At 30.7% G+C, this 26,397-nt stretch overlaps 1 protein-coding gene across 3 annotated transcripts in view; it reads right to left on the bottom strand.

Moving 5' to 3' along the window:
• Positions 1-26,397, bottom strand: part of RhoGEF2 (Rho guanine nucleotide exchange factor 2) — a 216,922-nt gene that overhangs the window by 68,787 nt on the left and 121,738 nt on the right. For all 3 annotated transcript variants that reach the window (XM_025305988.1, XM_025305990.1, XM_025305989.1), the window contains 3 exons: positions 25,101-25,190; positions 24,877-24,990; positions 12,972-13,070 (listed from right to left, as the gene is read on the bottom strand). In XM_025305988.1, coding sequence (XP_025161773.1) covers positions 12,972-13,070; positions 24,877-24,990; positions 25,101-25,190 — 303 coding nt within the window. The remainder of the gene's footprint in view (positions 1-12,971; positions 13,071-24,876; positions 24,991-25,100; positions 25,191-26,397) is intronic.

Below are 26,397 nucleotides of genomic sequence, written 5' to 3'. Positions count from 1 at the left end.
GCCGAGCGACAATTGTAACTTTTACATTCGGCTTCTACATGTCAAAATATATAAAGTAGGTGAGTTTCAGCGAAATCGGAGGCGGTGTGCGTCTTCTAAATAATTACCAAGTTTTCAATATCTGAAAAATCTGAAAATCTGAAAAATCTGGAATTGTCAAGGAATTTCAAAATTAATTTTCTTTGGCAATCCTGAATATTATATATTAGGAGTACAAATAAGTTTCCGCCGTTTTCTATCAAAAATTAGGAATTTATTGTGAAAGAACGGTACATTACGTTTTATTCAAAGTATTGTTCATCACTAGCCACTACTTTTTCCCATCTTTCTGGCAGCATTCGGATACTACGTCGGAAGAACTCTTCATCTTTTGAGGATATCCACGAATCGACCCAATTTTTAGTATCTTCATATGATGTAAAACGCTGCTTAGATAGGCCATGTGCCATCGACCGGAACAAGTGATAATCGGAAGGGGCAGTGTCTGATGAATACGGCGGGTGGGGTAGGACTTCCCAATTAAGTGTTCCCAAATAGGTTTTGACCGGTTTTACAACATGTGGCCGAGCGTTGTCATGTAGGAGAATAATTTTGTCGTATCTAGAGTAGTAATGGGCGCATTTTTCCTTGAGTGCTCGGCTCAATCTCATTAATTGTGTTCGGTAGAGAGCTCCAGTAATGGTTTCGCTCGGTTTGAGCAACTCATAATACACGACACCAAGCTGATCCCACCAAATACACAGCATGAGTTTTTTCCATGAATATTCGGTTTGGCTGTCGATGTTGAAGTATGACCAGGTGGTCCCCTGATTTTCTCTTCTTTGGGTTATCGTAGTGGATTCAGTTTTCATCACCAGTGACTATACGATGCAAAAAACCCTTTCTTTTATGCCTGGCAAGCAGCATTTCACACGTGCAAAATCGGCGTTCAACGTCTCTCGGCTTCAGTTCATATGGAACCTAATTTCCTTGTTTTTGAATCATTCCCAATGATTTTAAACGATGTGAAATTGTTTGTTGAGTCACTAATGTAAGTGCAAGTTCTTCTTGCGTTTGGCGCGAATCTTTCTCCAATAATGCTTCCAATTCCGTGTCTTCGTACACTTTCGGCCTTCCACTACGTTCTTTGTCTTCCACGTCAAACTCACCGTTTTTAAACTTTTGAAACCACTCACGACAACTTCTCTCACTTAAAGCAGTCTCACCATATGCTTCTACAAGCAATCGATGCGCCTCAGCTGCAGATTTCTTCAAATTAAAGAAGTAAATCAAAAGTTCCCGCAAATGACGCTTATTCGGCACAAAACTTGACATTTTCGCACGAAAAAAATTATATGATGCTGATACGGAGTCACTAATACTTCAAAGTTATGTTACCAGATGTCTAAACTTACGATATTACGTTTTACATCTGACAATTTCAACATAACCTTCTAGTGGGGCTATCTTTTGTCAAACGGCGGAAACTTATTTGTATTCCTAATAATTTCAATCATATGATACTATTAATAATATTATTCTTTGGTATTGTCTATAGGATATTATTCGTTAAAAGAAAAAAAAATTTGCAAGTTTTAATATTTGTTATTTAATGTAATCATGCCGAAAAGATCTCGAGCTGGTTTTTATAAAAAAATTAACACAGAACTTAATAAAAATTTATCTTTACTTTCTCAAGATTTTATAAATGAAGAGAGAAATGATGCAATATGCGAAGATATTATTAAAACTATGCCATTATCACAATCCGATAATATTATTGAAGATAACTTTGATAAAGATTTACCAGAAGATGATTCATATTTTGCAAATGATGTAAGCGATTTATGTAATGAGCAAATAATAAAAAAAAGAAATACTGATGATTTTACTACAGAATCATTTTTTACAAGTGATTTAAAAGACTGGGCTTTAAAACACAAAATTTGTCACTCAGCTATTAATGATCTTTTATAATTATTAAAAACAAAAGATATTGATTCAAATAACTTACCTTTAAATGCTAGAACTCTTTTATCCACTCCTAAAACTATAGAAATTGAAGAAATGGAACGAGGAACATATTGCCATTTTGGTCTTCTTGAAGCAATAAAACAACTTTATAAAGATGGTTCAAATATGATCGAAATATTAATAAATATTGATAGTCTACCGTTGAGTAAAAGTTTGAGTAGCCAGATATACCCAATATTATGTTGTTTATATTTAAATCCTACGAAAGTAGCTGCTGTAGGAATATATCATGGTTATGAGAAGCCAGCAAATGCAAATAAATTCTTATTACAGTTTGTCAATGAGGCAATAGATTTAACAGTAAACGGTATCAATATTAATGGAAATATAAAACAATTTAAAATTAAAGGATTTATATGTGATGCCCCTGCAAAATCTTTTATTTGTTATACAGGGTGCACGATTTATCTGAAGACATTGAAATATCTCGAGAACTATGCATTGGATAAAAAAAAGTGGTTAATGAAAGTTGTTAGTCTCGAAGAGGGACATCCAATTATATCAAACTCGACCTCTCACCCCACCCCTTGGGGGTGGGGGTTGGGGGCAACTTTGAAATCTTAAATGGAAACCCCCATTTTTTATTGCAGATACGAATTCTACGCCACAAAATACGTAAATTTTGTCCGAAACTTTTTTTTTGATTCATGATAGATGGCGCTGTAATCGCAAAAAATTATATTTTCCGCAATTCTTCAGAAATGATCATTGGATTGAGAAATAAAAAATACCTGTTCAATAATTTTAAAGAACATAATAAAAGTTATTCCCCTCCATCCTCTCGGGGTAGGGTGGGTGGTTCAAATCTCAAGTGGGAACCCGAATCGAAGAGGGAACTGCTCGACGCGCCACTGTGGGTGTATGGCGAGCTACGGCTTATTATAAAAGGCAGTGCAATGCCTACGGCTTATTATAAAAGGCAGTGCAATTGAGATTTGAACGTTACCACCCACCCTACCCCGAGAGGATGAGAGGGGGGAATAACTTTTATTATGTTCTTTAAAAACATTGAACAGGTATTTTTTATTTCTCAATCCAATGATCATTTCTGGAGAATTGCGGAAAATGTAATTTTTTGCGATTACAGCGCCATCTATCAGGAATAAAAAAAAAGTTTCGAACAAAATTTACGTATTTTGTGGCGTAGAATCCGTATCTGCAATAAAAAATGGGGGTTTCCATTTAAGATTTCAAAGTTGCCCCCAACCCCCACCCCCAGGGGGTGGGGGGAAGGTCGAGTTTGGTATCATTGGATGTCCCCCTTCGAGACTAACAACTTTCATTAACCACTTTTTTTTATCCAATGCATAGTTCGCGAGATATTTCAATGTCTTCAAATAAATCGTGCACCCTGTATAAAAGGACATGCAGGTTTTATTCTTGTACAAAATGTTTTCAAAGAGGAACATACCTGAAGGGTCGAACATGTTTTCCCAAAATTAATTGTAAAAAAAGGACAGGTCAGAATTTCAAAAATAAAAGCCAAATTCAACATCATTCTGGAACTTCTGTTATAGAAAGCATTCCAGGAATGGACATAATTGTTCATGTGCCATTAGAATATATGCATCTCATTTGTTTAGGTGTTATGAAAAAATTATTGATGATGTGGACTTTTGGAAAGCCACATATGAAATTAAAAAATAAAAAAATTACTGAAATTAATAGACAGTTGAGATCAATAGCTAAATGCACACCAAATGAATTTGTTCGTAAACCACGTTCTTTAGACGAAATCAAGAGATGGAAGGCCACTGAATTCAGATTTTTTTTGCTATATGCAGGAGCAATTGTTTTAAAAGGAAATATTGAAAAGGATAAATATATAAATTTCCTTTGTCTGCATATTGCAGTGACAATTTTTTCAAATGATTTACATATTCAAGAGTATGGTGACTACGCGCATTTATTACTTAAAAGTTTTGTTAAAAATTTTGATGAATCATATGGAAAAGAAAATATATCTCATAATATACATGGCCTAATTCATGTATGGTATATGATGACGTACAGATATTTGGAAATATAAATAAATATAGCACATTTCCATTCGAAAGTTATCTTCAAAATTTAAAGAAATTACTTCGAAAACACGAGAAACCATTACAGCAAATTGTATTGGGTGAGTGCAAAAGTTCGTGCGGAGTTTCAATAGATGGAGTTATAAGCGTCGTAAAGTGTTGTCATTAATACTTCCATCTACATATTATATAACGTTGGAAAGGTGACGTCTTCAGCTGTTATTAAAAAAAAAATCATTTGTTTTCATACAAACTGCTTCGAGAAATATCACTTTAAAAATGAGTATCGATAAGGTGCATTTACGGCATGTTATGCTTTACGAGTTTCGGAAGGGAATAAACGTTGCCGCAGCCATAAGAAACATTCAGGATGTTTATCAGGATGAAGCACCAGCTAAACGAACTGTGGAAAAATGGTTTGCTAAATTTCGGCGCGGAGAATTTAACCTTGAAGACAAGCCACGCTCTGGTCGACCTTCTGACATTGATGACGATGTTTTGCGTACTTTAGTGCTCAATAATCCGCGAATTTCAACAGAAGAAGTTGCTACAGCACTAAACGTTGACCGATCAACCGCTTTTCGGCGTTTAAAAAAGATGGGATTCGATTTGAAGCTCGATATATGGGTGCCCCATTTGCTGACCGAGAAGAACAAAATCAAGCGAATTTCTGCAGCCGTTTCTTTACTCGGGCGGCTCAATAACGAGTCGTTTTTGGATCGACTAGTGACGGCGATGAGAAATGGGTCCTCTACAACAATGTTCAGCGCAAACGGACATGGAAACAATCAGGTGAGCATGGTGACGCAATGCCAAAGGCCAGTTTGCACCCGATGAAGGTGATGCTCTCTGTTTGGTGGGATTGCAAGGGCATAATCTATTTCGAGCTTCTCCCCGCTGGCGAAACGATTGATTCGGACAAGTACTGTCGCCAATTAACCAATCTGAATCGAGAAATAAAAGAGAAACGTCCGATTTTGTCAAATCGCAAGGGAGTCGTCTTTCATCACGACAACGCCAGACCACACGTTTCGAAAAAGACGCTGCGCAAACTGAAGAGCCTGAAATGGGATGTCTCAACGCATCCACCGTATTCTCCTGATATCGCACCATCTGACTATCACTTGTTCCGGTCATTGCAAAATTATTTAAATGGAAAAAACTTTGACTCTTTGGAGGCCTTAAAAAACGGCGTCTCTTCGTTCTTCGAATCTAAACCGCGCAGTTTTTATGATCGAGGCATCCGTATGCTGCCAGAACGTTGGGAAAAGATTATAGAAAACGATGGAGAATATATTATTGATTGAATAAAGATTTTTGTTTGCCTAATCACTGTGTGACTTTTACTCACAAACTCCGCATGAACTTTTGCACTCACCCAATAAAACGAATAAAAGAGTTTGAGTCTGTTAGAGATTCAAAAGAAGTCAATAAAATAAGTGTTTTATATGAGCGACAATACTTTGACGGTGTAGTTCCTAATCAAAGTTATAATCAATTCAAGAAACTTATTCTTGAAAAGTTTACTTTCAATACTGAAAACCTTGCCGATTCATTTTGTTATTTAACAAGTGGGCATATCATGAAAATAGAAAATATTTTAGTAAGAAAAGATACTTACGTGTATGAGAGAATATTTCTTGAAACTTATCTTTTCGACTATCCTTGCGATTCGAGTATTTTTAACATTTGGACTGCGAAGAATTTGAGTGGATATTGTACACAAAATGTAGGAGATACAAAGAACAAAATGATAGCTATTATTCATGACGAAGACTTCATATTCTATCCACTTCTTCATTAGAGAATTTGAATTATAAATTTTATATTTCTATAATTTATCATATCGTTATAAAAGTAAGTAAAAAACAATCATCCAAGTTGCACACGCTAAATCACAATAAGATTTGATTTGGTTCCATAGCACAATAACCAATACCCTCTCCTCCCATCATCCCTTATATAGTCACGTATGTCTATGCATGAGTGTATGCAACTCGGGTATAAATAATTACAACATTGCTGTTACTTAGTTGATTTTAATGTGTTTTTTTAGATATGGAAAACAGCTGGAGGGTTGTTCATTTCATTAAAGAAAATACAGTAGAAGCCGTGCCAACGTCCTGGGTCAAGAATATAAATGAATGTTTTTGGCCACCACACAGTGGATTAAAATTAAAAAATTTGATTAAAAATTGCACTCCATCTGGTCATAATTGGGATATTCACCAATCAAGGATGATGGGTGAATTATATGGTAGGTATTATTTAAAAAATCGATTCTTTCTTCACGACTATAACAGTAGTCATCTAAAATTTTCGGAAAATTTTTACTTACGAAAATTTTAGGAGATCTGGGTGTAGCAAGAAATAAAGCTGTTCAAGCTGAAGATATTTCTGATTTACAATCAGACCTTGAAACACGTGCAAGGAAAATAAAAAAAACAAAAAGGTTCATATCTGACTTAGAATATGATTCAAATCAGATTACTTCCAACATTTCTCGTAACGAAATAAACGATACAAATCAAGAAAGTGAAGAAAATGACGAAATAAGCGAATAAAGAAAATGAAATAGTTAACATACCTATTTTAAAAAAAGCTGTCAAAGGTATATATACAGGGTGTTATAAAAGTTCTGGAAGAGCAGAATAACATGAAAAATATGAGTCCTAGAAAAAATGCGAAGTACTGGATTTTTATGATTTTTTCCTGGCTATCTGACAGTGACCTTGGATTTGACTTTGACAATGACCTTGAAGGTCATTTCAAGGTCAGGTCAATTTTATTAAGTGGGACCCCATACTTTTGATTCCAGAAATGAAAAGAGCGGAAAATTTTACGTTCGGATATGACCTTGAACACTGCCAAATTTGACCTCTGAAGGTCACATAAAGGTCTAAGCTTGTTTTAGGCTGAAAACGCGAATATCTTCGAAAATACACCTGCTAGGGAGCAATGTTACGCATAAGAATAAGAATGTAGAGGTCAACGAGGGAACCGAATCCGACGTCGGATTTTGCAAATTCATGATGGCCGATTCAAGATAGCGGCTGATATTTAAGAATAACAAAAATTGGATCTCGTTTAAGGAGTTTTTGAAGTCGTTTCTAAAATCGAATTCGACGTTGGATTTTACAAATTCAAGATGACCGATCCAAAATGGCGACCGATATTGAGGAATTACCAACAATCGGAGTGTGACCTCGTACGTAACGTAAAATCTCACTCTTCACATTATGGGGGGTGGTAAAAGTATGTTTCCAGTCTAAAAAAATTAATTGACCTTGATATGACTCACACTTAATCTTAAGAACAAGGTCAAGGTTGAAAACGTCATATCCGAATGTAAAATTTTTCAATCTTGACACTTTTAGGTTAAAAGTATGGATTTTCAGTCCTAAAAAATCCGGTTTGATCTTAATAATAATCTTAACTCATGGCCTTGAGAATAAGGGCAAGGTCACGGCTGAATGTCCCTCGTTGATCTCTACATTCTTATTCTTATGCGTAACATTGCTCCCGAGCAGGTACATTTTCGAAGATATTCGCGTTTTCAGCCTAAAACAAGCTTAGACCTTTATGTGACCTTCAGAGATCAAATTTGGCAATGTTCAAGGTCATATCCGAACGTAAAATTTTCCGCTCTTTTCATTTCTGGGGTCAAAAGTATGGGGTCCCATTTAAAAAAATTGACCTGACTTTTAAATGACCTTCAAGGTCATTGTCAAGGTCAAATCCAAGGTCACCGTCAGATAACCAGGAAAAAATCATAAAAACCCAGTACTTCGCATTTTTTCTAGGACTCATATTTTTCATGTTATTCTGTTCTTTCCGGACTTTTATAACACCCTATATGTCTGTGTGTGTGTGTGTGTGTGTGTGTGTGTGTGTGTGTGTGTGTGTGCGTGTGCGTGTGTGTGTGTGTGTCATATTTAAGAAATATTCTATAAGTTCATTCATGAATTAATAAAACTTTTTTTTCCTAAGAAAATTCTGTGGCATCTGTTTCACAAAACATTGCCAGTATCCAAACAGACTCAGGTTAGTAGCAATAAATACTCAGGTTTTTTTTTATAACTCCTAAGTATTCTTTTTGCAGTGCCGTGTACATTAAAGGAAGTAATTCCAAAGACCGTTACGGCTCAAGACGCGTCTAAAGGTATTACGCTACTCATTGAATATTTTTCTTTTTGAATGTTTTTTACAGAAATATGTTATATTAATTCTTAATTTGAATTTTTTATTTATATAATATTCTCATTAAAATCCTCAAGATAACAGTGTCCAAGTAATGTAAATTTTATGTCCTTTCAACTTTGTAGTCAAAATAACGTCAAATTGATATTATTTTGACTTTTCTGTTCTCCTTCGGACTATATCATTCTGAATTTTTATTTAATAGAAATAAAAGTTGTAAATTTTATGTATTTTAATTTATTATATTTATTTTTTATTCTCAGATGAAGCCTACAAAAAGCAAGTACTCAGGATGTTGTCGATTCTGAATTACAAGATAGAGCAAATAGCGGAAGATGTAAATAGTTTTAAGACAAATAACATTATGGAGAAAGAAGTTCCTGCAATGGAATCATTATTTGAAAAATTCAATTTTCCTTTACGTTCTATGGAAGAACTTGAAAATTTTGAAGCGTATTTAGAAAATGAAGAAAAGAAAAAGGAAGTTGTAAGTTATTGGAATAAATTTTAATAGAGCAACATAAAAGTAATTCTATTATAAATAAAGTTATACAGTGTGTCTCAGAACTTCCGAATACAGAATGCACAGGACGATTCTTAAGACTAGAAGAAATATCTTTTTTCTTTATCAAAACGTTCGTTTAAACAATAGTTTTTTTTCGAGCTGTTTAAAGTTAAATCCTTGCACGTGTCTAAAGTTTTAATCTGAGGAAGAAAGCACACGTCATTTTGATGTAAAAAACTAGTAATTATTGATCGAATGACGCCAAAAAACATCATAATGTCTAATGTAAAACGTCTTTTTTGTGACGTTTTTATACAAGGTTTTAATGATGTTCAGAAAAGTCATTTAAACGTCTTGAAATGTTGTCATTGGCCTGTGACTTATTCCTGTCATTTTGCCGTCATTTTCACATTATTTTTGGTAATTTATTCGTCATTTTGGTCGTTTTTGTCAAATCTATCAAATTTTCACGTCAAAATGACGTGTACTTGCTACCTGAAATTAGTATACTAGATTGTGCATGGATCAGCAGCGTTAGGATCGGTTTACATCCTTACTTTAATCTTTAATACATACGTAATTGACCAACCACAGTTGATTATTCTTGAGACGCTCGAGAAATAATCGACTGGTGGTTGGTCAGTTGCTTATAGCTTAAAGCCTAAAGCAAAGTTGTGAACCGACTCTTATGCGGAGTGCACGAAATCACGAAATAACAAATGTATTCTATATTATGTAGGCTGTTTTTGTCATACTACAGACATGTACCATGCACTATTCCTGATTCGCATGCAATCTTACATTCCGATACGACAATTTTAAATAGCCCTCATGTAACAACTATTGTTTAAACCAAATTTTAATAAACGAAAAACTGTTTCTGTTGGTGTCAAAAACCGTCCTATGTATAACGTACACAGTCTGTCCTAGATACGATAAGACTGGTTCCATCAAAGTTCTTAGCGCAGCGACATCTATGAGTGAATGATGGTAGGTGAATGTTCTACCCTTCATCTACTTAACTTCAAAATTTGAGCAAATTCGGTTGATATTTTACTGTGGTTTGACATTTTATGTAAAGTCACTTTGTGTACATCGGTCGAAAAACCAACATGGAACAAAGAGCGAATATTAAATTCTGTTTTAAATTGGGTAAAAGTGGTGCAGAAACGCTAAAAAATGTGTACGGGGATGAATGCATGTCCCGTGTATAGGTTTTCCGTTGGTTTGGCCGATTCCGTGACGGTCGTGAGGGCTTTGCAGACGATGACCGAACACCGCCGCCAAAAACCACTCGCAATGAAGAAAACATCGAGAAAGTCAAAGAAATTCTTCGAAGCGACCGCTGTGTGTCTGCGAGACTCATCGAAGAGGAAACTGGGATACCGAAAAGCACAGTTTATCGAATTTTGACCGAAGATTTGGGCAAACGGAAGGTCTGTGCGCGCTTCGTGCCACACACTCTGACAAACGACCAAAAAGATTGGAGAGTTCAGCATTACAAAGACATGTTCAAAATGCCCCGAAGGAATCCGGCAAGCATGTCAGCCATTGTAACTGGTGATGAAACGTGGTGTTTTCAATACGAGCCAAAAACAAAACATCAGAGTACGGCATGGAAGTTACCAGAAGAGCCAAAAAGAAAAAATTACGCTTTCAGAAGAGCAAAATCAAGACAATGCTGACCGTTTTCTTCGATTCAAAGGGATTGTTCACAGTGAATTCGTTCCAGAAGGTCAGACGGTGAACGCAGAATATTATCTGGGAGTTCTACAACGATTGTGGGCCAGAATTCGACGAGTTCGACCGGAATATCGAGAGCCAGGCAGTTAGTTTTTGTTGCACGATAATGCACCATCGCACAAAGCCATCATGGTACGTGAATTCTTGACCAAAAAAGGCATCATTGTTATCGATCATCCACCGTATTCACCTGATTTGGCTCCGTGCGACTTCTGGCTATTTCCCAAACTGAAATTGCCGATGAAAGAAAATCGTTTCGATACCATCCCGGTTATCCAAAAGACTTCGACTGCCATACCAAAGGCCATTCCAACCGATGAGTATAAAAAATGTTTCGAAAAATTTGTTGAACGTTTCCAGCGCTGTATTGACTCAGAAGGAGACTATTTTGAATAAACAAGAATAAAAAATCAAAATAATAAACGTTTTGTATTTTTTTTAGACCAGTCTCATTGGATCTGGGACAGACTGTGTATATAGAAGTTCCACCTTACATAACACAAGTTCTATTATAGTTCATTATAAATTAGCCACCTTATTGTTTCTTATTAAATTTTTTAAGGTAACAGAACTTTCAAGGCTTAGAGGAGCAAATCCCAAAATTATGATTAGAAGGATAATGGAGAAAATTTTCTCTAATGAGTTGGCTGTGCAATATTCGTGGTTAGGATTCAAAAAGAAAGAAATTTTCTCTAATTTGATTATTTCTCAAATAATAATAAGTAAGGACTTACAATAAGTTTTATAATACATTATATTTATAACACAATTTAATTCAATTATATTATTTTGTTATTGAATTTCAATAATTTTTAGAATTTTTTCAGAATCTGTAATGACGCTTCATAAAATAAGTACAGCAGGTGAAGTGAAAAATGCCATTAAACTGTAGCTAGTGAAAGCAAAAGAAAGAATGCAAAAATAGAAAAAAACTAAAATATTAACGTATTTTGTTTATAAACTTTTTTATAGTTTCTTTAGTAGTTTTTTATAGTTTTATAATAGTTTATATTTAGACATTTTATAATAATTAATATTTAAACGTAGTTTATGTTTTTACGTTGAGAAAAAAATGTCTAAAAAATAAAAAATATCTCTTTGGTGAATATTAACGACATATTCGCTTTGTTAATATAACATATTTTTTAGATAAGAAAATTTGCGTATTTTAACCTTACTTTTTTATATGAAAACAACTGTTTATTTTTTTTTTAATAAAAGAATTTAGATTTAAGTAAACTACATAATACGTAATATTACGTGCTATGTGGGATATAATTTATTACATTCGTCAAATAAATATTCTTTACTTTTTGAATATTTTTTTCTGTCAGTGTACACTAAAAAAAATATTTGAAATTATATTTGTAAGGTATAAATTTTATTTACAGAAATAAATTTTATATTGCAAACAAATTTTAAAATATCTTTTTAACGCAACACATTGTACAAATATATTAATGTTTTTATATTATTATATTAATGTTTTTTGAACTTTTGTGCTATTTAATTTCTTCTTTTTCCTTCATTACTTATTCCGTCTTATTAGAATAATTACCAAATAACTAGTCTGCGGATAAAATCTCATAACAGATCCATATCCTACTGTATACGCATTAAGCTCATGACCTATGAATAACGTTAGTTAAAATAACTTTATGGTAGATTGACGACAAGAATGGCCATTCCTGTTGCCAATTTGCCATAAAGTTATTTAAATTGAATTTATCGACAGAATACGAGCCTAATGCAAGTACAGTAGGCAAAGAATCTGCTGTGGGATTTTTTTATCCGCAGATTTGATTTGGATATAGAATATTCCAAAAATATTCTAGTAACACACGCAGAATATTCTTTGAACGTTCTTTTTAATATCTAAAGAACGTTTCTATAATATTTTGCAGAATATTATACGAATATTATGTTAAGTGACTGGAATATTCATAGAATATTCTGCAGAATATTCATAGGATGTTCACAAAACTGGATTTTTTGTCTACTTCAAATGTTCTCGTGGAAGTGCATGGGAATTCCGAAGTATCATGTGAGAATATTCTAGGAACTCTCAAATATTCCCCGATGTTATTCTCTGAATGTTTATAGAACGTACTTGTGCTGTCTGGATACTCTTAATATTATAGAATTATATAGTAATAATAATATTGTAGTAATATTAATGTGTTGTAGTAATATTAATATTGTAGAATTATATAGTAATTGATTTTATCACATCAAAGATATCAAGAATTACCAAGATATCAATAACAATTATAATATAAAGAATAAAATTTGTACATAGAAGAGCTTTATTTTCAAGAATTACTTTAGACATGAAAAATGGAAATTTTTAAGTTTTAAGATAGAGATAGAGATGTCTTTCAAAATTTAGATGGTTACATTAACAATATCTATGGTAGACCAGTGAATGATACATGATAATAATTATTTGTATAGAATATTTTAATCTTACATAAAATTGTGCTACTTACCGCACCAGGTACTAAAAAACTAGAATGTATTTCATATGCCCATTTTTTCATTTCTTTGGCGTTCCCTTCCTTGTACAAATCCGTTACTAAATAAAATAACTGGGAAAAAGCATTCAATTAATGCAAGTATTCTATATTTCGATCAATATTAATATATATACAGGGTGGCCCACATAACTCTTAACAGCTGAATATTTCGGAAACTATTTGTCAAATCAAAAAGTTGTTCATGAGAAAGTTTTACATATTCGAGGAGCCTTTCTAACTACATAAATATTAAGTTACTGCCTGCCCCCCTTAAAGGGGTAACTTCGCAATTTCAAACGGAACCCCCTATAAAATGTTAGATGGTTGGGTTCTACGGTAGAAAACAAGTACATTTTATTCAAAACATTTTTCTGTCAGATGTTTCCGTTAAAAAATATGACGGTGTAAAGTTTCGAAGCTACAGGAAATGTAAAAGCGTCGCGCATCCTTGTCTTTCGTTGGTGATTCAAACGTAAACAAACATTCATACATTCATTGAGGTCAGTTTAACTATTCATGAAAATTTTGTCAGTTATATGCTACTATTCAAAAAGTTAGCACCGTGAAAATCATTGCTATCAGTATGTTTGATACAGAAGTGAATATGTTATTAGTATTAGATGAATGCCAAAGGAATTATCGGCGTGCAGCAGTAATGTTTTTTAAACGTTATGGGATTAAAAAATCGCACGTGTCATTTTTTAATGTAGAAAAGCGGCTTCGTGAACATGGTAAATTGCGTACAACTGACAATAAAAAAAATAATATTAAAAAACGACACGTGCGATTTTTTAATCCCATAACGTTTAAAAAACATTACTGCTGCACGCCGATAATTCCTTTGGCATTCATCTAATACTAATAACATATTCACTTCTGTATCAAACATAGTGATAGCAATGATTTTCACGGTGCTAACTTTTTGAATAGTAGCATATAACTGACAAGATTTTCATGAATAGTTAAACTGACCTCAATGAATGTATGAATGTTTGTTTACGTTTGAATCACCAACGAAAGACAAGGATACGCGACGCTTTTACGTTTCCTGTAGCTTCGAAACTTTACACCGTCATAACTTTTAACAGAAACATCTGACAAAAAAATCTGACAAAAAAATTTTTTGAATAAAATTTACTTGTTTTTTTATCGTAGAACTCAACCATCTAACATTTTATAGGGGGTCCCATTTGAAATTGCGAAGTTACCCCCTGCCCCCCGTAAAGAGGGGCAGGGAGTAACTTAATATTTATGTAATTAGAAAGGCCCTTCGAATATATAAAACTTTCTCATAAACAACTTTTTGATTTGACAAGTAGTTTCCGAAATATTCAGCTATTAAGAGTTATGTGGGCCATCCTGCATATAGGATGTTCATTTGAAAACTTTCTAACTAATTATCTCGAAAATTGTGACAGATATTAAAAAAAGCTAAAACACGTATTCCATGATTTCGAAGGAGAAAGAAAATGGCTTTATCAGTTTTTTATTTGGAGGGCATTTGCAAGGTCAGTTGAAGGTCAACTTTATTTTTTAAAATAGAAAACCCAATTTTTTATATCTTCTTTTTCTACTAGTTAATTTGAACAACTTTTGTCTGAAACATTTTTTTATTTGCCTAATATTTTTTGAAATATTTAAGGAAAACTTGGTAACTTTTTCAACATTTAACTTACGATATCTCGCTAACTGTTCGTCGAAAGAAAAAAAAAGTATTAGACTTTTTTACTTTATTTACTATCAAGAATATATTACTATAATAGTGTAGTAACCTAACTTTTGTTAATTTAATAATTTTGAAATTCCCAAAGGTCAATAAGTTAACAAAAGTTAGGGCACTATTATAGTAATATATTATATTATAGTAATATATTCTATTATAGTAATATATTCTTGATAGTAAATAAAGTAAAAAAATCTAATACCATTTTTTCTTTCGACGAATAGTTAGCGAGATATTGTAAGTTAAATATTAAAAAAGTTACCAAGTTTTCCTTAAATATTTCAAAAAATATTAGGCAAATAAAGAAATGTTTCAGACAAAAGTTGTTAAAATTAATTGGTAGAAAAAGAAGATATAATAAAAAACATTGGGCTCTCTAAACATATTGGGCTTTCTATTTAAAAAAATTAAGTTGTCCTTCAACTGACTTTGAAAATGCCCTCCAAGTAAATAGCTGATAATGCCATTCTCTTTCCTCTTCGAAATCATGGAACATGTGCTTTTTTAATATCTTTCATATCTTTTTTAATAGCTTTTTTTAATATCTTTCATAGTTTTCGAGATAATTAGCTGGAAAGTTTTCAAATGAACGCCCTGTATAACATTTATCATGTTATTTATATTATTATCTTTTATTATATTTATCATATTATACTATTTGTAATATTATCATCTTTTCGGAAATTATTTTTCTATATTATTTTTCGTTATTATGGTAACATTACTGTAATTTTGTGCAATTGTTGCTTTTATTAATACTACATACAGGTTGTCCCAGAACAATTATGTTATAGCTAGTAAAGGCGTAAAACAGATTGAGGCTACAAACAAAAAATCCCATACCCGTTTTGTAATATTCGCAATAATTATCGAATTACTAATTATAGAAATCGGATGAATGAGTGCACGTCAAGATAGTAAAGAAGTGTTTGAACCGCTCAGGCTATAGCCCAATCGTTCTAGCAACAGTTACCGTCGCGGAGAGAAGAACAATGTGCCGCTGCTCGTGTTTTTAACTTCGCCGCTCCTATATCTCATCGCGTTTACGCTCGCATTGATATGTGGCCACTAAAAATATTCGCGTTTATCATTAAAAAATTATTTTATAAGATAGCAAAAATAGCACATGTTGAAACCAGTACTATGAAAATAAAAAAATTCTAAGAAAGAAAAGGTTGAAAGAGAAACAGCAATAAAAACCGATGGGATTTACAGAGAATTTCATTGTTTTCTATCATAATCTATCATTTCATTGCATCAAATTCGAAAAAATGATATCGCTTTTTATCATATCTATCGTTCCCTACTAGAGAATATTCAAATTTCATACTCCAATATTTTAAAAAATCCCGTATTTCTGGTCCCTTTGGGGTACAAAAGATTTAAATATCTTAAAGTTGAGCGCTGGTGATTTTTTCACCTCCTTGTAACTTTTTAACCCTTGGAGTACAAACGAAATAAAACAATGGATCTGAGAGATACAAACAGGGTACAAACCTATGGTATAAATATTTTATTAATTTTTTGAAGTTAGGCACTAACTTCAATGCTGATAGAAGGATGTAATTTCTTTCGATGCGGGGAAACGATATATTGTAATAGAAAATAATAAGTTTTTCTATAGATTCCATCTGTTTCTACCGCTTTCTCTCTTTTGGTTTTTTTTATCGCAGTACTTTTTACTGTTTCAATATAAACTATCTTTGCTATGTCATAAAATTATCTTTCAATTGTAATCGCAAAGATTTAGCGACCGTATCGATACGAGCTTAGACACGATGCAGTGAGACATAGGAATATCGAGGTAAGCACACGAATAGCGCATATTGTCCTTCCTCTCGCTACGCGCGTGCAATGTTGCTAAAAACTAGGTTATGCTATAGTTTGAGCAACTCAAACGTTCTTCCTCTTCATTCCGACGCGCGTTCATTAATCTAATTTCTATAATTAATAACTCGATAATTATTAAATATCGCAAAACAATACGGAACTTCTTTGTTCATTTTAATCTACTGCTCGGAATTATTTTCATTTTTCAAGTAATCCTCAGGAACTTTTTCCCACTTACTTCTCTTTATCTTCCCCTTACTACATCCGCACGTCTACAGGTCATAGATCTAACAGTCGTGTTTTCCGCCTCAAAGGCGTTAACATCACAAGTGCTTAACAATAGCTGTAATTATAGATAATTTTGCAGCTATTGGTAAGTGCTTCTTACAAGGGACATGTCACATGTCCGGAACCGATTTGATTCTCCTTTAAATATGTTGTTAAATACACAAATCTAAAAGACACATATTTTTTTATATGTGCGAATATTGAGTTTTAAAGGGTGAAACACCCCTTTAAAGAAAAACAGCATTTTTTTTAGAATCGAATATCTGTTAAACTATAAGTGATAGAAAAGAAACATGTAATGAAAATTTAATCGCTTGAAGAATACTTTAAAGTTATATGAACAAAAATTTTTTACTTTTATTTCTTTTTAAGAACCCCCACCACTTAATTTTTTTTGCAAAATAAAAAACTTTTTTACCTAATTAAAGCTTATTTTTTTCCAAATTCAACCATATATGATAAAGTTATGTTACGAGATATCATTCTCGAAAATTAATTATAAATGCTTCCATATATACGCTTATCCGTACTATGTGTGTAAGTCATTATCGCCGAAACAATAAGATATATGAAAAATGTTTATGTAAAATTTTTATCTATGTTTTCTATGTATTTATAACTGCATATTGTATATATAATATTTAGAATTGTAAAAAAATTTTTTAATAATTTAAAAAAATTTAAATTAATAAGAATTTTTTAAATATATCCCAAGCTCTCTTATTATTTCTTTAACATTTAATTTCTTCTATAAAAATTAAAAACAATTTTATTCTAAAATTACCTACTTATAATAAAATTATTTTACAATTGAATCTTGGAAATATACATGTCGCAATAGTTGGCATAAACAATTTATATCTTACGTTAAAAAATTAAGATAAGATTATGTGTACGTGTTCCAGATATGTTAACAGTATAAATTTTTTCATGTAGCAATCTAATACTCACAGTCAGAACACACTGTTTTTTCGTTATATAATCAAATCTGTTATTCATCTTTACACATTATATTTTTGAATAACGTTTTATAATTTTTTCTCTTACAATTATTTTTGTTCTTACATCTTACATTTTATTTATTTGTTATTTACACAATGAATTTATTTACATTTTATATTATTTACTCATTATACACATTACAATGATATTCGACAAAAAAATGTTTTAAGCATAATGATTTCTTACACCAAGAACATCTTACTACAGCTATATTATAGCAACCTTCAATATCACATTTTGTTGATGTTTCGTCAAAAATTTTATTAGATTTACTAAATTTTACTGGATTTTCAAATCCTTCTGGTCTTTCATTCGTATAACCACTTTTAAACCACGAATATTTAAATAAGTTTTGATATCGTGGAGCTGATAATTGATTATGTATCAAAGATTGCAATTTTATTATATTATTTCGTTCATGTAAATCTATATTACTTTCCAACAATAAAACCGTATCTGAAAATCTTTTAGCAAAATTTTTCCAAATTCTGAATCCATAAACATCTAATGGTTGTACTTTCTCTATAGTTCCTTTCGATATTATCACAGTAGTAATATGTGTTCCTGAAGGGGTTAAATCCGAAATAGTATTGGGGCAATGTCTAGTCCATGAATCGATAAGAAGAACGCTATTAGGACCAATGTTTGCAAAATAAGCTTCTTCTAACCACATTTTAAAATGATCTGTAAAAAATATAAATGATATAATAGTTTTTATAACTTTTATTAAATTATAAAATGAAATAAGTTTGTTAAAGAAAATAGTTAGAAAAGAAAATACCTGATGTCATTTTACCAGATTTCGATGCTTTTACAATGACATTTTCTGGTTTAAATAAATTTTCTTCTACTCTTGGTCCAAATTTACCACTAGCTTCTTTTAATACAATAAATAAAGGTGACAACAAATTGCCATTGCAGGATATTATTGGTTGTATCGTATATGAATGGATTGTTGATGATATAGATTGCACGACACTCTACTTTGTAGATTGCACGACGTTCTACTTTCTTTTCTCCCTGGTTAGACAATGATCTTTCAGAATGAATTTCCAATTGGAATCCACTTTGATCTGAATTGTAAATATTTTCAGATCCAAATTGTTCAATAAGAGGTTTTACTATTTCCAGAAAATCATCAGCTGATTTTTGCAAATCAACAGAATCTTCTAATGTTCTTCTAGTGATAAACTTCGTAACTTTTCTTGAAACAATTCGATGAGACTTCTTGAATCTTGCTATCCAACTGTGAGATGCTTTAAATATAGGATTTAAATTTCCTATTTCTCTTGAGCTTGTAAAGCCCATCTTTTTAGATCAGTATCATGAACCATGAATCCTGATTCAACAGCTACAGTAAATTTATCGTGTATAAATTTGGAGATGTAAGATAATTTTTTTATACGACTTTCACCTGAATTTATTTGTTCTTCCCATCGCCTTAACTGATGTTCAGATGAAACTCTTCTAAATTTACTTTGCACTATTTTTAAAGAACGATTCCTTTTTTGTCATTACTGTTTTTATCAATATCTCGATGTCGCCAAAACTCAACAGCTCGTCTTTTATAAAAACTGTCAAAATTTGTATCATCATTTGAACAATGAGGATGAGAATTTAAATTATTTTCATTGCATGCTTCTTCGTCATCTTCAATTATTTCAGAACTATGTAATTTATAAGGTTCTTCATAATCGAGATATATTTCTTCCGTTACTTCCAACCCATTATAATGAAAAACACCATCCAGCAATAATTTTTGTATGTTTTCCTTTAATTCCTTTTCTGCTTCAGTTACTGGCGTTTCTGTTAGATATATTGAATTTATTGACACCAATAAAAGTCTAACAACGTTAAGCGGATTGATAATCATTTCCAAAGATGTTAAATTTTGCTTTCTATTGCAATATAAAAACAGTTTACACAGATATGATTACAATGAGAAAACTACACTGACTGTGAGAATTATGCTACTATATGAAACAATATATATTATCAACTTATCTAGAACATATACACATAATCTTATCTTTTAAAGTAAGATATAAATTGTTTATGCCAAATATTGCGATATGTATTTTTTCGCAAAGATTTAATTGTAAAATAATTTAATTAGAACTTATTTGGAACACGTACACATAATCTTATCTTAATTTTTTAACGTAAGATATAAATTGTTTATGCCAACTATTGCGACATGTATATTTTCAAGAATCAATTGTAAAATAATTTTATTATAAATAGGTAATTTTATAATAAAATTGTTTTTAATTTTTATAGAAGAAATTAAATGTTAAAGAAATAATAAGAGAGCTGGGGATATATTTAAAAAATTCTTATTAATTTAAATTTTTTTAAATTATTAAAAAATTTTTTTACAATTCTAAATATTATATATACAATATGCAGTTATAAATACATAGAAAACATAGATAAAAATTTTACATAAACATTTTTCATATATCTTATTGTTTCGGCGATAATGACTTACACACATAGTACGGATAAGCGTATATATGGAAGCATTTATAATTAATTTTCGAGAATGATATCTCGTAACATAACTTTATCATATATGGTTGAATTTGGAAAAAAATAAGCTTTAATTAGGTAAAAAAGTTTTTTATTTTGCAAAAAAAATTAAGTGGTGGGGGTTCTTAAAAAGAAATAAAAGTAAAAAATTTTTGTTCATATAACTTTAAAGTATTCTTCAAGCGATTAAATTTTCATTACATGTTTCTTTTCTATCGCTTATAGTTTAGCAGATATTCGATTCTAAAAAAATGCTGTTTTTCTTTAAAGGGGTGTTTCACCCTTTAAAACTCAATATTCGCACATATAAAAAAATACGTGTCTTTTAGATTTGTGTATTTAACAACATATTTAAAGGAGAATCAAATCGGTTCCGGGCAGTTGTGACATGTCCCTTGTTAGATGTTATAATGTCAACAACCTTGAGGCGAAGAGTGTGACTGTCAGATCTATAACTAGACGGCGTACAGGTGTAATAAGGTGAAAGTAAGGGGAAGCAAGTAAGAAAAAACCTCCAAGAAATGCCTGAAAAGTGAAAGTAATCCCAAACATTGCCTTAATCCATTCTGCGTTTCCACAAGCAATGGTACAATTATTCTGGGACATTCTGCATACATTTAAAAAATATTTAATTCTGTTTTCGTATGTGTATATATACAGGGTATCCCATTTTAATGTCCCACCCCAAATAATTCTTCACTATTGAAGTTTCAAGGAAAATGATCTGAATAAAAGTTGTAGGAATTTAAGTGAGCTACCTTATGATGACCTTGAGCTTGACCCTGACCTATATTTTCAAAGTTCTTTGAAGGTCAACTTGCGTTTTTTAAATGGGAACCCTTATTTTTTATTACACTGTTTTTTTCTACTAGTTAATTTGAACAACTTTTGTCTAAAATATTTTTTTATTTGTCTAATATTTTTTGAGATATTTGAGGAAAACTTGATAACTTTTTCAATATTTAACTTACGATATTTCACTAACTATTTGTCGGAAGAAAAGATAGTACTAGGCTTTCTTACTTTATTTAGTCTCAAGAATATATTGTAATTGTATTACAATTTGTACAATTGAGTTTTGTTGACTTACTGATTTTTGGAAAATTCAAAATCATTAAATTAATAAAAATCAGGGCGCTATTGTAACAATATATTCTTGAGACTAAATAAAGCAAAAAAATCTTGTACCACTTTTTCTTCCGACAAATAGTTAGCGAGATATTGTAAGTTAAATATTGAAAAAGTTATCAAGTTTTCCTCAAATATCTCAAAAAATATTAAGCAAGTAAAAAAATGTTTTAGACAAAAGTTGTTCAAATTAACTAGTAGAAAAAAAACAGGGTAATAAAAAATAAGGGTTTTTGTTTAAAAAACGCAAGTTGACCTTCAAATGACCTTGAAAATAGAAGTCAAGGTCAAAGTCAAGGTCATCATAAGGTAGCTCACTTAAATCCCTACAACTTTTATTCAGATCATTTTCCTTGAAACTTCAATACTGAAGAGTTATTAGGGTGGTCCGTTACTTTTGGGACATCCTGTATATAATATATGATATATGTATTTATATATAAGAAATGAACATCTGCATATATGTGACGTAAATTATATAGAAGAAGAGATGGTAGATATGAGATATATGATCGATATCTATATTGAAGAAGAATATCAAAAAGTATTAAGAAATTATATAGAAATAATATGCATATGTATATTGAAATTTATTCAATCTGACGTAAATATTATATATATTTATATGGCACATGTATACGTAAGTTTTGTATATACTTTTCGGAGCTATGTATTTCGGAGGAGTTAGCAATCTAGTAATAGTAATATACAGAGTGTATCATATAAAATGTTACAAGTTTTCTCTCTAACTATTAAAGCGAGGACATTCCTTTTACAGTTCTCATGGTTTATGAAAGTCTTTTAACTGAAATAAAATATCACCATCAATCTCTTAATAAAGGCTAAAAATTATATCTTTATTTTTTTTAATGAAACAGTATGCAAATTTCTCCATTTTTTTTAATAAATATAATAACATTTACCTAAAGCATTTTTTTCATATTTTGCAAAAACAATTAGGACGAGAAATATATTTTAATGTCTTGAAAACTGTTTCCTAAACTATGTCAAGTTTGTTTACAAACACTTCTTCAAAACATTTATTATCATATCTAATCTGACTGGCTTAGTTCGATAGAAAAATAATTTTAGTATGCAAAATAGATTTTTTAAAGGATGGCAAATTTGTAACGATAAATTTGTAAATGTGCTATTAATATTAGGCGAACCCTACAAAAATTATCATTAAGCAGTATTCAAATATTTATAGCAAGATATATAAAAAATATGACATTTATCATATGGCATTTTTGTGATTGGAACATCATCTTCATACTGATAGTTTAAATTCTAACAAACGATGCAAATCTGAAAGTGCAACAAACATCAATAATGCTACAAACGTATTGACTGCAGTAAATATAAATCCAGAAATCGGCATACGTTAGCAAGAGAAAATGGAAATAGTGATAGTTCAGTATATCACATACTACAACGTAAATATCATTTATATCATATTTTGCTATATTAGGATTTATCTGGAAATAATTTTCAATATCGAAAACTACATTTTTATACGTGGTTACAACAGTAACTTCATCAAAATCAATTTTTATTCGCAATACTATTTTCTGATGAAGCAATTCTTCAATATAGTTTAAGTTAATAAATATAATTACCGTTATTAGTCGGAAAAAAATTCTTGTTGACTACAAACGGTATCACTTCCATACCAATGGTTTATTTATTAAGCATTTTGTGTGGCATTGTTAGCAACTATATCATTAGACTGTATTTTTTCGGTCTTTAACTAATAAAATATATAGTGAATTTGTAAAAAATACATTAATTGAGATGTTAGAAAATTTCCCGCTCAGTATGAGAAAACACTATACTTTTAACAAAACAGAGCTACGCCACACTTTACAAGAAATACGTTAAATTTTGAATGTTTAATTTTGAATGACACATTTCGAAACAAATAAATAGGACAAAGTGTTCCTACTCCATATGCCACCACACTTACATTATACCGCTAGATTTTTTTTATTAAGATATATTTATTAAGATATTTATTAAGATATTTTTATTAAGATATATTTATAAGATATTAAAAATAAATATTTATTATATATTAAAGATAAAATCATGGTTACACCTCCAATAAAATAATATGAAAAACAGAATTCACAACTTATACTTTTGTAACCCCTTTTGATGTAATTGTAAATGCTAATTAATGTTTAAGAAAATATTAAAAGAATTACCGAATGTTTAGAAGTTAATGAACATTTTGAATATTTACTATAACACTTATTAAAAATAATTATTTACAAATATTACAAATATTTGTTGTAATATTTATTGGAAAATATTTCTTGTGTTAACATCCATGATCTATTTTTTTCGTCATAAAACTGTTCAACTACGTAAAATATGAAAAATAAGAAAAAAGCTTTAAGTAAATGTTATTATATTAAAAGAGATATATTTAAAAAGACAGAAGTTTACATACTATTAATAAAAATAAGGATATCACTTTTTAGATCTTTTTTAAGAAATTGGCGATAATATCTTGTCATTTCAAAGGCTCTCACAAACCATAAAAATTGCAAAAAGAATTTCCTCGCTATTTGTAATAGTTTGGAAAATAAGTTAGCAACTTGTAATACTTTATATAATATATTCTGTACACAAAAGTCTGTGTCTGTGATTCGAAAACTATTTGATAGATTGAATTTGATAGACTGAACATTTAAGTTGTGCATACAGTAAACCAAATATTAACATGTGAAATAAACACCCATTCGACTACCCTGTCTGCATCGAGCAAACTTTTCAAACATCTTACGTATACATGAAATGTTAATAAATTCACTAATCGTACAAAGTTATTCTTTATTATTAAGAACATTCAAATAAATATTTAGTGTAGAATCATATGACTGCGATCAATAGACTGTTCATACCGTCAAATTTTATATAATTTTACGCACTTTGCAAGAAATTAGCGCAAAAATTAAATTAAAAAATAACAAGGATAGTACTAATTCGTCAAATTATTAATTAACAATATTGATTTACACTGAACAAATGAACAGCGAGTGCAAACTTTCGCATAACTATACTGTGTACAAAAAATGTACACAGTAATAAATCCAAATAGAATGTTTCGATTCGTTCATAAAGCGATTTGTCATACTAAATTCATTCATTTTGTCCCAGAATAATATAATCATTTAAAAAATTCCAAGTTATTTTGTAAAATAAGTAACAATAATGGTAATCACAACAAATTATTTGTATTAGTTAATAGAAAAAAGCTGGTTTAATTTTTTTACGAATTGTTTTACTAATTTTGATTGTTATATGTACTTTATCATATTTTAAGTGCTAATTTGAAATGGTAAAAGGCAATAATAATTATATACGTACCAGACTAGAAGGATCACTGTTGGATAAAACATAATTAATAAATACAGCAAGATGTGCATGATGTCCCCACAGCCTGGATAAAGATTGGAACGGGCCGTGATCTTCTAACTGACCCTAAGATATTAATAATAGTTAAGTTGTAAATAATATATTCAGTTTTATTTACTAGTATTATATTTGTAAATAATATATTTAATACATAAAGTTTTTAAACAATAACTTACAATTTCTTGATCGCTAACGTCGTCTTCTTCCATTGACATAATTGGTTGTTGGAACGCTGGTAATCCAGGAATGGAGTCGCTACCAAGCGTCTGTTATTATGAAGAAAGCATATTTTATCATTACAAGTAGATATATCTATTATTCTATACACATGCATGCACATGTATAGATACATACATGTATAGATACATGTATAGATACATACAGAGTCTGCCAAAAATTCGGGAATGGTTAATTATTTCAAAAAATAATGATTGTTTAAAACAATGTTTCAAACAAAAGTTATAAGGCTTAAAAAAGCTATCAGATATTGATAATTATTTGACCTCGGAATGACCTTGAGAAACGTTATCAAGGTCGACATAAAAATCTAAAATGGAAATTTTTTATTACACCGTCTTTTTCCACCAACTAATTTGAACAACTTTTGTCTGAAACATTTTTTTATTTCCCTAATATTTTTTGAGATATTTAAGAATAACTTGGTAACTTTTTCAATATTTAATTTACAATATCTCGCTAACTGTTTGTCGGGATAAAAAAATGGTACTAGATTTTTTTATTCTACTTGATCTCAAAAATATATTAGTACAATAATGCTCTATTTTTTGTTAATTTATCGATCTTTCGAAATTTCAAAATCATCAAAGTAACGAAAGTCAGGACGCTATTGTAACAATACATTCTTGAAACGAAGTAGAAAAGAAAAGTCTAGTTTTTTTATTCCGACAAACAGTTAGCGAGATATCATAAGTTAAATATTGAAAAAGTTACCAAGTTATTCTTAAATATCTCAAAAAATATTAGGCAAATAAAAAAATGTTTCAGACAAAAGTTGTTCAAATTAATTGGTGGAAAAAGATGGTGTAATAAAATATTGTAGTTTCCATTTAAGATTTTTATGTCGACCTTGATAACGTTTCTGAAGGTCATTCCAAGGTCAAACAATTATTAATATCTGATAGCTTTTTTCTAAGCCCTATAATTTCCATCTCAAACATTGTTTTAAACAATCATTATGTTTTGAAATAATTAGCTGTTCCGGAACTTTTGGCAGACCCTGTATAGTGTCACACAATTATCCTATGGTATTTTACCAATGCATTCTGCAATTCATATAGCGTTAAAGATTTTAATGCGAAAATTTGATATAAATATGTCAAAGTTAAAATGTTTTGTTAAAAGATTGTAAGAAGTTAATATTTACTAATGTTATTGTATAAATTTCACGAGTTTGAACTTTTGGCTCAACTGAAATTGATGAGTTTTATTAATGGTAAATTTTTTTTATTTAGT

The sequence above is a fragment of the Harpegnathos saltator genome, unplaced genomic scaffold (assembly GCF_003227715.2).
Source record: "Harpegnathos saltator strain DR-91 unplaced genomic scaffold, Hsal_v8.6 scaffold744, whole genome shotgun sequence".
Taxonomy (NCBI): Eukaryota; Metazoa; Arthropoda; class Insecta; order Hymenoptera; family Formicidae; genus Harpegnathos; species Harpegnathos saltator.
The sequence above is the reverse complement of the archived record's forward strand: the minus strand, read 5'-3'. Positions and strand labels throughout refer to the sequence as shown.